This window comes from Lynx canadensis, chromosome B2, assembly GCF_007474595.2.
Source record: "Lynx canadensis isolate LIC74 chromosome B2, mLynCan4.pri.v2, whole genome shotgun sequence".
Lineage (NCBI taxonomy): Eukaryota > Metazoa > Chordata > Mammalia > Carnivora > Felidae > Lynx > Lynx canadensis.
Genome location: NC_044307.1, coordinates 66,478,095 through 66,495,318, shown reverse-complemented (window position 1 = coordinate 66,495,318; position 17,224 = coordinate 66,478,095). Strand labels below are relative to the sequence as shown.

Below are 17,224 nucleotides of genomic sequence, written 5' to 3'. Positions count from 1 at the left end.
TCAGGCACAATTTCATTATCTTTAACTCGAACAAGCCTTTTCTCTGGTATCTGAAATACTTTTCACAGGATAACTTACTATATTATTATCCCTCAGTTAAGATTCAGCGTAGGTGTTAAACTACTCCTGCTCTTTCTTTTCAGTCATCAGCAGATTGATGAGGATTTTTAGTCTCCATGAATCATTTGAAAGTTTATTTGCATTTTTCTTGATGAAAGACAAGCAAAGGAAAATAATTGCAGTTTTCAATGTTCATTGGGGTATTCTGAGAGCTTTCTGCAGTAAATTACAGAGATGTGATAAACATAAAGAAGGATCACTCATTCCTCATATCTGACTGCTTAATATCTCATACTCTGTCACTTCCATTACAAACATACGATTTAATATCCTCAAATGGATTCTTATCCTTATCCTTTGTTATCTTCTCTTATAATGTTTAATGCCAGAACTTTAAATGTAGAGACTTAATGTAATCTTCTACATCAAACCCATATAATTTTATGCACAAACGTTTCTACTTTGCAAGGACTAGTACATGTGTTTGTGGCTGATGTTCCACGCTCCTAACACTGATAGATGGGAAGTGGCCACACCTCTAATTCTTCAATGCCATATTAGATGATGGATGCTTATATAGCAATTAAAAAAAACCCACATGCACCCATATTAGAAAAAGAAAACAAACATGCAACACAGATTAATTACGTAGTTATTAGCTTTTTAAGGGGACTGTTCACTTTACAAAAGAATTCACTACAGATTTTCTTTAAATAGTAAGCTCCACTAGTGCATTTAGTATATAATTAGATCTGTCGAAATTGGATTCATACACATTCAGGAACTGATTCATTGTGCAAAGAAACAGCAAACCCATGTTTGCTTCACTACATGAAGCAAACCCAGCAAAACTAGCAAATCTGCATATGCTCTGTTTAGAAGGTGCCAAACACCCAGATGTTTGGGAAAACCTGAATATTTGACCATGTGTTTGAGTACTCGACCAGATGCTTTGCACAATCCATTTGTGGTTTGGAGTCTTTCTAACACAGCAGGAGGGTAGAGAAGCAAATACACTGAGACATTCGCTAGCTTCCTTAAAATGATAATGGCATTCTTTTGATTGCTTGTGGTTGGGCAGTTTTAGAAATGACCACCTTCAGAGAAAATTCTACATATAATACACATCACTTTCATTAAGTGGAGAGATCATCTATTTTCAGTGGGTTGAACAACCTGCATTTAAAGCCCTAAAATGACTACTCTAAAACTAATCTGGAAGGCCAGAAGTTATCCAGTGGAGAGGAACTGCACTCTGAACAGCATTGTTCTTAAGAAGGTGGGATACAAAATGCTAAAATATATGACCTCAGGCTAAGGAAATCAAGACACACCAAAACAAAACTTTCCACAATAGTTTAACCTGGAAATAGAAGAGTTTCCTTTAACAGCACCACGATAACCTGAGCAATGTGAGCTGGGACTAGAAAATACAACTTTATACTTGACTACTTACCCCACAGATCAGGCTTTTGCTTGTTTACAAAGCAGTATTTAGAATTCTTGATACAAAGAACTTACGGTGGTCCAAACTGATATACCCATTTATGATAACTTAGTAAGTACACTTTCTGTGAAAAAAAAACTAACTTATTCTAAGTAAAAGGATTGTAGGCATCACTTGACATATATATAGAGAGAGAGAACCCAAAAGAAGCCTTACACCTTTGTGATTGCTTCACTGAGCAGCAGCAAATGCACTTTGGTAGTACCTGTCAGTCTTGACTAAGAGGCAGGAGAATATGAGGTTGCTGGCTACTGAGAAGACAGCCCAGGCTTTTCATCAGCCAGGCCTAAGATGGCATCTTGGCTCTGTCTTAGACCCAGTGCATGATCTTGCACAATGTAATTAGCCATTTGGTAAATGAGAGGACTACTACTTAAATTGAACGTTTTTATGGTTTGTTTTTGTTTTAATAAGAAATCAATGAGTCGGATAAATGAAAGGTACTTAAAAAAACGCTAGCTAGCTCCCCTTCAGTTTTGAAGAGTTTTTTACAAGACATAGGAAATTAACACCAGCTTTGAATTGCCTTCGGTATGTGGGTACACAGTTTTGTATTATAGTCTTGAGTTCATACATGTTATCCGCAGAGTGAGGGCAGAGCAAGCCATTCTGGCAGATCTAGTTATCCCTGCCTCACGTTGCACCCAGCAGATGCAGATACTGAGGGAAGAACTTACGAAGCCGTGAGCATTTTCATCAGATGCATTTATCAAAGAACTACAACAATAAAAATCTGTTTCATTAGTCACCAAAAGTAAGTGGTTGTTATGAACACAGGCCTCATGGTGAATGTGTGCCATGGAGTCACTTTTAGTTAGATGAACACATTTGTATAGAAAGCTGTCATAGAAAAAAAGAAAGCTGCCATAATTAGCCGTGTTTGTGGTGAGAAAATTCTAGCAAAGATCTTTGTTTTCTTTGTTTTCTATTAGAAAAGTGTGATATTTTCTCAAATGTAGCAATTTTCAAATATTCCACTGTTCACTGTCCTTATTAGGCTTCACTAATATGGAAGAACCAGTGGTTACAATATTTGCCAACTTTCTCTGTGCTGAGCCCTGTTCTCAGCACTTGAATTTAACTCATCCTCACAACAACTTTATGAAGTAGGCTGTATTATTATCCACTTTTAACAGACGAGCAAACTAAGGCACAGAGAAGTGGTTTCCCAAAGGCACACATATAAAGAGTGGTAGAAGCAGAATTTGAACTCATTGTACCCAGCTCCAGAGTCTACACCACATTGTTAGGGCTGTGTGCCATGTTTCTGTGGAGAGCCATAAGGGAACCTGGTGCATAGTATGAAACCTCAGTCCACACAACTGGGAAGAATAAAAGAGCAAATTCACACAGAATTTGCGTGTATCCATTTGGCTGGTAACCAAGGCCAGTAAGTCACAAGTTTATAAGTAGCATTGGGAGTGCAATTCTAGATGAGAATGATGAGGCCTCTTCCCTTGGGATGGGAGATGGAGAGCCAAAGACTCTGTGAGAGCAAGACCAAGTCCAAAGACTGGTTCCCTCAAACACAGGTGGAAAGCATGAATGTCACAGAGGGGCTTGGCAAGTTTGTCCAGGAGCCAGCTGGCCTGTCATGTGCTCCGTCAGAAGTGTGGGTGCTTGTTACTTGCACAGAAATGGAATTACAGTTAGAATACGGGAACATCTTTTAAAGTGTTAAAAAAAAACCCACATGGGACAGAGCTATGAAAAAATATACAACCGTGATGCATGATTTATATAGAGTTGTTCTAAACTTATTTCTCTGGTGCTTTATTTGTGGCCAAAAGTATACAAAAGTGACTTTATTATAAATTTTTGCAAACATTTTAAAAGCCATTCATATGACTATTTGGATGGCAATTCTTTAGATATATTTTATCTTGGGAACTAAAAACATTGCTAGTCAGAGTTGTGTTCTATGAATTCTGTTTGATTAGATGTTCAGAGGATAGACAGACTTTCAAATCAGATTAACTGTCTCAAACATACATATTAAAAGGATAAATGAGATTCCCTAAACCATTAAGAAGGTATCTCTTGGCTTTTTCCAATATTTTACAACCAACTGAACTTTTATGATATCCTAGATTAACTAATTGTGAAAAAGAATTAAAACATGCATGCTTTTTCATTTTATTAATTACTAAATACAAAAATAAAAACAAAGCTTATACTTGAATTATTTTTTTTCTACATGATGTATGTGTGTGTGTGTGTACTTTAGCATTCACTCAGCTAACTCAGGAGAGCATGAAACCTTTAAATAAAACATATTTCTTGGAGAAATGTTGATGCAGAAGAATAACATCAGGGAAACCTTAGACCTGCAACACAGTCTGCATATTTCTAGGTAGGTTTTAAGAGTGCGCTTTGGTTTAAAACATACACCTTGACCATTTATCCCTATAGTGCAACAATAGGAGAATAAGCAAGCACTCTCCCTAGGGAAGTAGAGCAACCTTTCTGAGAACATGTATCTGCAGCAATTACTGCATTGCTGAAAACAAATGGGACTGGTTTCTGCTTTGCTAAATCCAAAGGCATTCAAGACTGAGGGAGGAAAGAAGACATACAAATGGCCAGCAGGTACTCAATTGAAAAGGTGCTCAATATCAATAATCATCAGTGAAATGCAAATCAAAACCACAGTGAGATACCACCTCACACCTATTAGAATGGCTATTATAAAAAAGACAAGAAAGGATGTGGAGAATAGAGAACTGTTGGTGGGAATGCAATTTGGTGCAGCCACTATGGAAAACCATATGGAGGCTCTTCAAAAAATTAAAAATAGAACTGGCATATGATCCAGCAGTCTCACTTCTGGGTATATATCTGAAGAAAATACACACACACACACACACACACACACACACACACACACACACTGGAATATTATTCAACCTTGAAAAGAAGGAAATCTCACCATTTGTGACAACATGAATGGACCCTGAGGGCCTTATGCCAAGTGAAATAAGTCAGAGAAATATAAATACTGCATGGTCTCACTTATATGTAGAATCTAAAAAACAAAAAACCCCTGAACTCATAGAAACAGAGAAGACTGGTGGTTGAGGCAGGGAAGGTGAAAGTGGTCCAAGGGCACAGACTTCCAGTTATAAGATAAGTAAGTTTTGAGGATCTAATGCACAGCATGGTGACTATAGTTAACAATAGTGTAGTGTATACTTGAAAACTGCTGAGAGTAGATCTTAGAAGTTTGCATCACAGGCACACACAAAATGGTAACGATGTGAGATTATGCAGTGTTAACTAATTTCATTGTGGCAATCATTTTGCAATATATATGTGTATAAAATCATCAAGTGGCATACCTTAAACTTACACAAGGTTATACATCAATTATATCTGAATAAAGGTGGCACAAAGAAAACAACTGAGGAATATGTGACAACATCTACATTCTTATCTACTCAAATGCACCCTAGTTACTAAACTCTCATGAATTTGTTCACTGCTCAGAAAGTTTTAAAAATCAAGGTAAAAATCAGCTTTGGGATTTTTAGGAATATGTTTCTTTGGATTATTTAGAAACTCATTAGCAAAGGCTGAATTTATGTTTCAGAGATTTGAATGATGTAAACCTAACATTTTGAATCCTTGACCTGATTGTGAAAAATTCCTTTTTATGGGATTCTTAATGCTTGATTCATTCATTCATAATCATTGGTCATGCAGTAGACCAAGTTTTTCATGTTTCTGAGTCTAAAAATCAGATTTACTTTTTCAATCTAAAATTCCTATTTGTAATTCTGTATATGAACTTAAAGGCCAGCTGTGCCTTAGACCTTGGGCTCAGATCATTTGTTGTTATCAAAGGGGTGCATAAGGCTAAAAGCCCACTTGCTACCCAAATGGAAACCTTATAAGTGAAGCAAATTTCCAGTGTGCTTTTTGGTCTGTTTTCTATGTTTGGTTTTGAAATAGCATCCTCAACATTAACAATATACCGCTGAGCACAATTTGTATGGAAACAAATTGGGATAGATTGGTTCCAGGCTCAACAATGATTTCTCTCTGATGTGGGACGGAGACTTGATGAAGTCTTGGTAACTTTAAGCACAAACTGGCCAACTGAAAGCATAGGTAGCAAGAACAGCTGCCCTCCAGTCAGTTTATATGAGTTGAGATCTTTCAGTCTTCATCTTCAAGGTAAGGATAATTTTCTTATATTAAATGTTTATTGCTGTACATAACCCATATCTGTTTATTCGAGCACATAAAAGGCAGCTTACCCCATACCCTCTTTTTCTTTCCTTCTATGTAGTCCACAAGGTTTTATAGAAGTGAGTTGTTCCAACTTATAGTTCATTGAGACAGTTCTGAGACTGTCAAGTCTGATATTTTTTGGACTAAGTGACTGGATCAAAATGGATGTAAATGAACCAAACTTTCAATCAGATGCAATTTGAGTATACAGTGATACAGTTTAGTTGTAATAGAAAGTAAAAGAGCTTAAAAGGCCCAGAATAATTCAGACTAAAATATCTTGGGGTCTTTTTCCATTTTAAAATGAATTGAGCAATTCTGTATAGTTGAGGATTGACAGCATAATGGAAACAGAGCTAACTGCAGAATTTCTTACCAGGTGACTTGTGTTAGCAGCAAAACTCAGAATGTAGTCTATTGGTCGAAAAGAGCATGAAGGAGCCTTCTGTTTTCTTATGAGGTGCTATATTCTCCTAGTTCTTGGCTAATTACACTTACCTACTGCCACATTGCAGTTACTAGAAAATGCTCTCTACCTTTTAATTTTTAGCAATGTAATGAGAGACCTCATGGATATTTTTATTCTTCTTATAATTTGCTTATTGTAATAAATAAACATAAGGAAAACTGCTTCCAAGTCCTGCCTTCTGGTTTTGATGTAACTGCAACATAAGATATTGCTATGTAATAGTAATGCTGAATATCTGTATATATTCCTGAGGACTGCCTAAAAGGTAAAATGGTAGGCCAATATTTCAGTGATCTTTGAAAGTTTTATACTTCACAGTAGCTCTTTTTTTTCTAGATGGAACTTTGTGGTGGGATAAAATGCATAGCATAAATATTATACACAGTTCTTATATAAACTTTATATACATTTTTGCTCATATGTATCACTTACCAGAATCAAGAGGCAACTTGAGGCCAATTTTGTGTGCTCAGGGATGGTGGAAAACACTGACAAAATCAAGCAACCAAAGACAAGGAGAAAACTGTAAAACAACAACAAAAAAAGAGAGAAATCTGATAAGAAACTTGCCTTATCATGACAGACTTCATTTCTTTTCTATAGTTTAAAGCACCAGACCCATTTGAAATGGCACTAATTAAATAACAAAAACCTTGGAAGGGACTAGCCATTTTGAATGTCAAAATATAATATGATGTATGGTGCACATAGAGTTCCTTTACAACTTTGTTGATGAAGAGAACTGTGTGTGTGTGTGTGTGTGTGTGTGTGTGTGTGTGTGTGTTGCATGCTGTATTTAAATGTCTGCAACTAAGAATGTGTGAATTTCCCATAAATCCTTTCCCAAGTGGGGATCCTGAGAAAGGCCCCAGTGTGTTCTTGCCATCCTACCCCAGGAGTACATGCTGCAGCTGATCTCCTTTCAAAGAGGTAGAATCCACCTCACATGTGGCATCGTTGGTGACCCATCAAGTGTTCTAAGCCACTACTAAGCCACTGGCTCATTTTCACAGTCTAATTTTGTTTATGGATATTTGTCATTCCTTTATAATATTCATAAGAACGGTAAGGGAAGGGAATTATTTTTTCTGCTACCCATGTATTTTCCATTTCCTTACAAACTGCTAAAGAAATGACTCCTCAGCTCTGTCCATTCATACGGCAGTCATAGGGTGCAGAAGTGAGAAGCAGCATTTTCTACCAATCAATCTACAGACATTTTCATTCTTAAAATTGTGGTACTCTCAAGATCCAGAGGGGGAGCTGAGTTCCCAAGGAAAATGTCTAATAAAAGGAGAAGGCTCTGTTTTGTTTTTTTTTTTTTAAGTTTATTTATTTATTTTGAGAGAGACAGAGCCCGCATGAGTGGGGGAGGGGCAGAGAGAGAACGGAGACAGAGAATCCCAAGCAGGCTCTGTGCTGGGCTCAAACTCCTGACAAACCATGAGATCATGACCTGAACTGAAACCAAGAGTTAGACGCTTAACCAACTGAGTCACCCAGGCACCCCGGAGAAGCCTCTGTTCTAAAGTTGAAGTTACTTATCCTGAAATGCAAGATTGGAAACAATAACAACAACAAAACACCAATCCCTGAGCTACTTGCTCTAGGACATACTTTTTACTTTTACCTATCTCTGGGAAGCTCATAGAGTAATCTCCCCTAAAATACCAGTTTCCACATTATTTTTTTTAATGTTTATTTATTTTGAGATAGAGACAGAGAGAGCATGAGTCCGGGAGAGGCAGAGAGAGAGAGGGAGAGAGAATCCCAAGGCTCCTTCCTCACTGACAGCATGGGGCCTGATATGGGGCTCAATCTCATGAACCATGAGATCATGACCTGAGCTGAAATCAAGAGCTTAACCTCCCAGTCGCCCCAGTTTCCACATTCTTTTGTATGGCAGTGGAGTTCGTCCATGTCTCCTTTCAGCTTGCCCTGACAAGTCGTCCAAGTCTTTCTATAGCATTTGACTGGGAACTCCCAAGGACCTATAGCCAGGGATTGGTAAATTGTGGCCTAGGGAACAAATTTGGCTCTTGAAGTCTGTTTTTTGTAAATAAAGTTTTATTGTCACATAGCTTCATTCATTTGCTTATGTATTGTCTACAGTGGCTTTCACGCTACAGCTACAGAGCTAAGTAGCTGTGGCAGAGACAGTATGGCACACGAGACTAACATATGGACTCTCTGACCCTTTAGAGGAAAAGTTTGTGGACCTTTCACTGATACCATGTATTCTTTATTTCTTTATACCTATCCCAAAACAGAGTCAAGTTGAAGCTCAAAACTGCCTATGTTCTGTATGCTGGTAACAATGACTAACATTCATAGAGGGTTTCCTATATGCTGGATATGGTGCTAAGCCACTTTCACATGTGTTATCCATGTTATCCTCACAAATAGAAATATCACTATTCCTATTTTACAGATATGAAAACTGAGAATTAAGAACATTTTTTAACTCATCCAAGACTGTGTAGCAGAAAGAGGGTTCCAACATTGTTTGTCCTTGAGCTGCCGCAGAGTGTTGCTGAATAAGTGTGGATAGATAAGAATGGCAGTAACATTCTTGGTTCTGCAAGACGTTTGGGGATACCTCTATATCTCTTCAAACTGAGAGGGAAGGAGTTATCATTTCAAATAGATGAGTCTCGAAGGAGGAGTCTACTAGTGAAAAAAACCTAGTATACTTTGTTAATAACAACTCACCATACTTTTCACTCCTGTATCTAACAATTCAGGATACTTTGAATTACACCTTAAATTGGCCTTCATGAAATGGAAATTGTAAGCCAGAAATGAAATTCCAGTGCACCTACAAACCTCTAAGCTACTAATGAGAAAACGAAATTCAGCGATCACTAAGATAGTTGGGAGGATGATACGACATCAAATAAAGACAGTGACAGATGTTTCCCCTCTTGTGACTGGCTGTTATCTAGGCATGCTCTCTGAATCCAGGCTGACCAGAAACCATTAGAAAAAGCAAGCAGGGCATTATTTAATCACTAAGGTATCTTCTTCCTCCAAGAGCATCCCAATGGTAGCTTCATGATCTCTGCGTTTGTGTTCAAAACAGATCTATACCATGAGTCCTTTGCTAGTTCCTTCTTCGATAATATTTGGGTGCTGTTTAAACTTTTTCCTTCATGCCACTACTTTGCCCCTTTTCTTTCTTGAGCCAATCTTTTTTTTTTAAGTTTATTTATTTTGAGAGAGAGAGAGAGAGAGAGAGCGGGGGTAGGTAAAGAGAGAGAGTGAGCATGCAGGGGAGAGGGAGAGAGAGAGAGAGAGAGTGGGAGAGAGAAAGAGAGAGAGAGGGAGAGAATCCCAAGTTCTATGCCATTAGTGCAGAGTCCGATGTGGGACTTGAACTCACAAACCATGAGATCATGACCTGTGCCGAAACTAGGAGTCAAAACACCTAACCAACTGAGCCACCCAGGTGCCCCTTTCTTGAGCCAATCTTACACTCCTTTCTAACAAGCATAGTTTCCGAACTAGAAATTCTATAGGAGCCATCTGAAGACAGCAAGCCAAAGACCTTCACTGCTCAGGCTGCCCAAAGGGCTATCGATAGACAAATACATTTATTAATTCATTAATTCCTCCTTCCCTCAACCATTCATCCAATTAGTCAACCAGCAAATATTAAGTATATAATACTAGGCTGAGTCATGGGGATACAATAATAAGATTTTTTTTGCCTTGACGGAGTTTAGGGTCTGTTGAGGTATAAAGAGTAATAAACAGAAAGTTAAATAAATACGAAATTTATTAAATTATTTTAATGTAAATGAATTCAATTTAAATTAAATTAAATAATATTAAATAAATAAACATTCAGCAGATGTAAACAGAAAATTAGAATTCTGAGTGATGACTGCAAAGACTGGGAAAATATAGGGGACAACAGGAATATGCAGGAAAGGAGGGGTTAGGTAGGACTGGTTACTCCGTTAGTGGAGTTGAGTCAAAGTAAAAATGTGGGCCCTTTGTTGAAAAACTATCTCAAGATGTTAAAAAAAAATTTCAAGATGCTGACAGCAAAGTATGGCACCAACTGTGGCAACCTTCTAAGTGCTGGGCTCCATGGGAACACACAGGTTGCATAAGCATGAAGCCAGACTTGGGATTAGGAAGCCTTGCCGGCAAAAATGATGGCCAAACTGAGCCCCGAATGCCCAGCAGGAGTTAGCACAATGATTGGAATGGCCGGGGAGGAAGGAGCACTCTAGTGCATGAGACTGTGTGGGTGGAAGGCCAAGTGCAAGCACAGCATCACTAAAATTTACCAATTAATCAATAAATCGAGTCAGTGAACAGGTGCTAGCTAGCTTATCCTTCAGTAGTACATGAAAAGTGTAAAGTGGGTCATCCCGGCAAATTCATTTTTTGCATAGGAATCATTTCAGTTCAGTTGAAAACATATACTGAGTACTCATTGTAAAAATGGTGTGCCTAACACTACTGAGGTACAAGGGATAAATTAAAGCAGTCTATTTTTAAGGGATTAAAAATCTAATGCAGCTGGAATTTAAATAGAAACTTTAAAAAATCTAATTTGGTTGGTAAGATGAACAGATAGTAGTCCCTCCCTTATTTGTGGTTTTGCCTTTCACGGTTTCAGTTACCAGTGGTCAACCATAGTACGGAAGCCGATGATCCTATACATTTTAAGAATTTTTTTAATGTTTATTTATTTTTGAGAGAGAGAGGAGTGGGTGAGGGGTAGAGAGAGAGGGAGACACAGAGTCCAAAGTAGGCTCTGAGCTGTCAGCACAGCCTGACGTGGGACTCAAAACCACAAACCATGAGATCATGACCTAAGCTGATGTCAGAAGCTTAACCGAGAGCCACCCAGGTGCCCCTAGATGATTCTATTTCTGACAGGTATCCTAAGACTACATCACAATGCTGGTGTCATTCGCCTCACTTCACCTATCACAGAGGCATTTTATCACTTTATATCATCACAAGAAGGAGAAGGTTGAGTACAGTATTTTGAGAGAGAGGGAGAGACCAAATTTATATAACTTGTATTACAGAATATTATTATAATTGTTCTATTTTATTATTTATTATTGTTTACCTCTTACTGTGAATAATTTATAACTTAAACTTTACCATGGGTCTGTTTGTATAGGAAAAACATAGGATGTATAAGGTTTGGTACTATCCATTATTTCAGGCATCCCCGGTGTTCCCTGCAGTTAAGGGGAGACTACTGTACTGGATCATAATGAAGGGTAGAGGCTCTTAAATGCTAAGAAAAATGCTATAGAGGCTAAAAGTGGGGAGGGGTTCCATTATTCAGTTGGGAATGGTGGAAGCACATCAAGAAAGTTTCTTCATAAATGGATGATGCTTGAGATTGGATTGTCTCTGAAGGAACGGTAAGGTTTCAACAGGAGGACATTCTGGAGAAACACATTTCAGAAGGAGAGTACAACATGAGAAAGGTAATAAGGCAAAAAATAAATGAGGTAAAATATCTGTTCCCTGTTTCATGAACAAAGCATTATCAAGTTTGTAGCACAGGGTAAGACAGTTGCTGAATTGGGAGTCTGGGGCCATGATGTGGAGAGGCTTTTATGGCAGGGCCTGCCTTTAGTTCAGTAGATAACCGGGAGCCATTGAAGATTTTTGAACAGGGAACTATCATCAGAGTTGCACTCTGGGAAAATCAAGTTGACAGCAGTGTGTGTTAGGACCTATCTGAGTAATTGAGAAGCAAGGGCAAGAGTAACGGTGATCCAAGTTAGGTTGTAAACTAACTGGTAGAAATGGGAAGGGGATAGAGAGGGACACTGGAGGGAAGTTGTAAACATAGGAGCTCCTTGACTTGGATAGTTATTAAATTGGGCAGTAGAGTTTGGGAAGGGGGTGGAATGGCTGAAAAGTCTGAGGTTTCCACATATAGTTACTGTGATGTACCAAAGAAGTCAGGAGGAGAAAAGTCGGGAAGGTAAGAAGACAAAATTGATTTTGAGAAAAGGACAAATCCAGTTTTCAACATCCACATGGAACTGTGGGTCTAAATCACGGGCACAACACCAGTTTAAAGGGATGGAAGTACTTTTTTCCTAGAGGAAATGAATGTAGAGAACACGCTCTCCTAGGGAAAGTGCAGACCGAGCATATAAGGTTTAGGCAAATAAACATAAAGGATATTTGGGGAACATTTCCTGATCTTGGAGAATGACATCATGGGGGATAACAAATACATTCTGCTACTAATTGGATTTTGGTAGTATTTCCAGAGAGACTCCCTGGCTGGAGAAAGCAGTGAACTGACACAGAATGACCCCTTTGAGGTGACAGTGTTCAGACGCTGGGCTCATTGGCAGTGACATGGTAGACCACTGGGGTGTGAGTGTGGCTCTGCTGACACCATTGCTCTTGAGGGTCTCACACAGATCTGTGCTGACAACTGACCACTACCCCACTCCATCTCTCTACCGATTGAGTAAAATTGGAAGCAGTGGCAAGAGTCACTGGATGCAGAGTGTCTTAATCCAGGGTCCATGAACTTCCAAGGGGTCTGTGGATAGAAGTTAGGAGGGCTGTGAGCATGGATGGGAAAAAAATGACCTGTCACAAACTATGGCAACAAACCACGATGGTATTAGCAGTACTTGTGACTTTGTTACTCATAGAAGGCACAGATATTGTCATGTCCCATTTCATAGTTGTAGATGAAACCATAATTGTTTCATCTTGCATACATATTTTGCTCATTGCTAGTTCAAGATTATTTATGGTAGTTATTAGAGCCACTGCTAGGTTTATAAAAAATGTATTAATAAAAAAGTATAGATATTACTATACCAGAAAATTGCTCAAATTTTTAATAACAGTATTTCAATATAATTTTTTTCTCTTACAATTACATGTATTTTATACATTTAAAAACATTATTCTTAGGAATGGTTCATAAGCTTCACCAGACTGCTGAAGGATCAATGACACACACACAAAAATTAGGTACTTATAGTGGAAGATTAGGAAGGCAGGAGCTGGGAGCTGGAGAATGGCCCATTTTGGCATGAGTCACCAACTTAGGTAAGTTTTAAGATCAGTTTGAAAAAATATGGACATTTTTGTTTTAAATATTAATCCTGAAATATCCTGTAACAGCTATTGGCCTTTGTTTTGCCAAAAGCAATAATTTATATGTTATTTCTGAGGAAATTATCTTTAATGCAGACCTTTGTCTAAAACTTTAAATGGCAAAGATTATTGTATGCATAGAAGGATATTTATGATACAAAAATATTACCAGTTCAAAGGCCTCTATCACTCAAGAAAACTACCATCAACTTTTTCTGTGGGTTAATTAAGAATCAATTTGTCAGGTTTAATTCGGCAAAAAATAAAACACAACAAAAAAGCTTTACCTGGAAATATCATGGATGCTTAAGGAACAGATGATGTCCAGCTTCCAGAACTTGTGCTTTAAGCATGGGTTCATTTAGCAAGAATTAAAATGATGTGAAAATAAAGCATTCAGAAAAGCTCTGCTGATGCTTGCCAAATGAACCATGGCAAGTTACACAATGTCATTCACACAAACACACAACCCCCAGCCACTCACAAGCAATTATGAATAATGCAATGAAGACAGGAGAAATGGAGCTGATGTTTACAGTAGACATTTCAATGAACTTAGCTCAACGAGGAGGCAAATTAACAGCATGGGCTTTGCAGACTGAAACTACCACACATTTCCACCTAGAAAGTGTTTTTTTGCAAGTATTTTGGTGGATGATAAGCTCTCCATAGTATAACTGTCCATGTGAGTCAACTATGAAGAAAGCATTAAGGGAGGGGAGGTCTTTAATGTCTTAAGTAGAATGGAATCATGGGCTTAAAATAAAGAATGCTAACAGGAAGCAGATAGAGAGTTTTGGTTTTTTTTTCAAGAAAACAATTCTTCAGAAATATCCTCTGAAGGAAATTTAGCCCTGCCTCTGATTTTTCATACATTTTTAAGTATTGCTGTGATAAAGTGTGTGTTTCAGTACATGTGATGGAAAGCCTCGTGAGTGCATCATGAATTAGGATGACTTGAGTACACATGCTAACATTAGTGACCAAACATGACCCACTGGCTGACATGACTTACCTAGAAGATGTGCTGCCTACTGAAATCAAAGCCTCATTATCAGAGGACTGGCTGGAGCCCACTTTTCTCTTCCATCCTCCTAAGTTTACCCCTTCTTTCTAAACTTGGCATTTTGCAAAATGTCCTTTCTGCATAATTTTTCCATAAAGGAAGGGCATTTTGCACATGAAATCTATCCACAGCACACTCAGCTTCCATTGCAAAGCAATAAAAATTAAATATGACATTTTTGGTGTCTTTAAAGGTGATTTGGAATATTTGATTAAAAGCACTGCATGCAAAAACTTGAAACTAAAAAAAAACACACTGCATGATTCTGCTTTTCAGGTGCAATGAGCTCTAAATATTAATAAAGACCCTTATCAATAAATACTATCACTGTAATGTCTGTGAATTTGCAAAAATAGGGTCATCAGCTAACAGTTTTAAAAAACAAAATGTGGCATTTTACCTGTGTGGTGTTACGAGGAAATTAGAGGGTATGGGAACTAGCTGTTTCTGCTTGCATAGTATGTTTCTGTAGAGGACTACGGGTAATGGAGATGAACTAAAACAAGGCAATAGAACCCATCAGCACTTCGAGAGCCTCCCCTCAGAGCAGCCCCCGGAACTGACTAACCACAGGCAGAGGACATGCTCAGTCTGATTCTCACCCCAGGATCAGGGAATCCTTGTGGTTTGAAGGATTTCTGACTGAGCTCCCTCTCTAGACGGGGATTAGTTTTAAAACATTACGGATAGATGATTGTGAAGTTCCTCTTTGAGCCTTTCCAGTGTCCAGAACTCTCCCAACACTAAGGCAGCACAGTACTGGCATAGCCCACGCTACTGTGGGAAGACTACTTCCCCTCTGATTCAAGTCTCCTTATTCATGCCCTTTACTTACAGGTCCTGGGTCAGGCTCTGGACTACAAGCACATGTGTTCCCTCCTCCAAGTGTTAGTTTTTCAGATATTTGGGGCTGGTTTTATCCTCATGACCTTCCTGTCAGTCTTCAGATTACACTCAGCTCAGTTCTTTGTCTACTTAGCATATGAAACAATGTCCACATCTGTCACTCTCGCTGTCACTATTCTTTATTATTATTATTGATATAATTTATTGTCAAGTTAATTAAAATACAGTGTATACAGTGTACTTTTGGTTTCAGGGAGAAGATTCCCATGATCCATCGCTTACATACAACACCCGGTGCTCATCCCAACACGTGCCCTCCTCAATGCCCTGTCACTGTTCTTTACACATACGCAGTTTAGTCCTACATCTCTCCAAGTTTGATACAGGCCCATTGTTATTCTCGCATCTAAACAAAAGATTTAAGATTTAGCTGTCAACATAAAGTATCTGTACTGTCACTTCTTGCCAGGGAATCCAAATTCAAATTCTTCACTGCTCAGTTACTAGCAAAAGTTTGGTTTCAAAAAGGACTGTCTTGGAGATATATATTTCCTTCTTTTCCTGCATCTTTCCCACCACAGCACAGGGTCTAGAGCAAACATGACTCCTGACAACCTGTGTATTTTAACCTAATTGCCTTGATCACTCATGGAATTGCTTTCACTAAACTGTGATTTTTTGCTATTTTCTTTTTAAAAATTATTTATTTTTTAAAGTTTATTTAGTTTCAGAGAGAGAGAGAGAGAGAGAGACAGCATGAGTTGGGGAAGGGGAGAGAGAGAGAGGGAGAGAGATAATCCCAAGCAGGCTCCACACTGTCAGCCCAGAGCCTGATGTGGGGCTGGAACTCACAAAACCGTGAGATCATGAGATCATGAGATCGTGAGACAGGAACTGAAATCAAGAGTCAGACACTTAATCAACTGAGCCACCCACATGCCCCAATTTTTTGCTATTTTCTTGAAGAACAAAAAACATTTAACCAATTTACTATTTATAAGAGTTTCTCTGCATTTCACACTGTATTTGTTCAATGAGGTATCATGTGAAAATTTAGAAAATTCTTCTCCAGGAGATTTTTCTTGCAATATGGTGAATAAATTTGGCTACTTCTAATGAGTTTCTGTTGCTGGGTCTGGATTTATTATGTTAGAAGCCATCAAAGGATTTGTGGATGAAATTGAAGAACTTTTATTAATTAACTGGAATAAATCTTGAAAACTTATTATGGAGCCAAATGACCAGAGAAAGGAAAATATTCTGAATGTCAAAAAAAAAGAGGAAAGTAGGGACCCTGGATTTTGTTGTATGTTGATAAGCTCAATCACAACTCCTAGAAATGCTCCATATAGAATATTAAGCAAATTATTTCTAATCAATTCAAATGGATAACTGTGGTTCCTAAAGAGAAACACAAGTTCACCAAGAGCAAGAAACACTAAACTATGCTCATTTCCTAATTTGATAAGTTTGCCTGCTTGCTCTATCAGGGGAATAGAGCAGATGAAATGTCTTGATTTCAGCAAAGCACTGGGAAATGTTTTATTATATCCTTGCAGAAATCCAGGCAGGACGATGTGACTCTTATGAGGATCTGTACCTTGTGTTGGAAGTCTCCAGAGATGAGCCGTGGTTTTTTGTAAGACAACTCTGAAGATGAGTGAAATCCCATAATCCATCAAGCCAATGCATCATCTGTTGCTTTTTGAAAAAATTATGAGATTTTACTTTATGAAGACAGTGATCTTTGGATGTATTTTTCTCCTTGCCTTGGCTGCTAGGAAGCTCAGAGGTGAATTTGTGACCTATGTTAATAATGACACAGATTTTTTCCGGTATACCTATCTATGGATTAACTTCATTCCTGACCTGTTTATATTATCCTATCATTAACTTACCTTCATTGTATTATTTCAGTCACAAATAT

The 17,224-nt window shown here is 38.1% G+C and overlaps 1 protein-coding gene across 3 annotated transcripts in view; it reads right to left on the bottom strand.

The window, feature by feature from the left end:
• The window catches only part of KCNQ5 (potassium voltage-gated channel subfamily Q member 5), a 524,285-nt gene that overhangs the window by 169,726 nt on the left and 337,335 nt on the right, over nucleotides 1–17,224 (bottom strand). For all 3 annotated transcript variants that reach the window (XM_032593201.1, XM_030315841.1, XM_030315843.1), the window contains exon 2: nucleotides 6,702–6,792. In XM_032593201.1, the coding sequence (XP_032449092.1) occupies nucleotides 6,702–6,792 (91 nt within the window). The remainder of the gene's footprint in view (nucleotides 1–6,701; nucleotides 6,793–17,224) is intronic.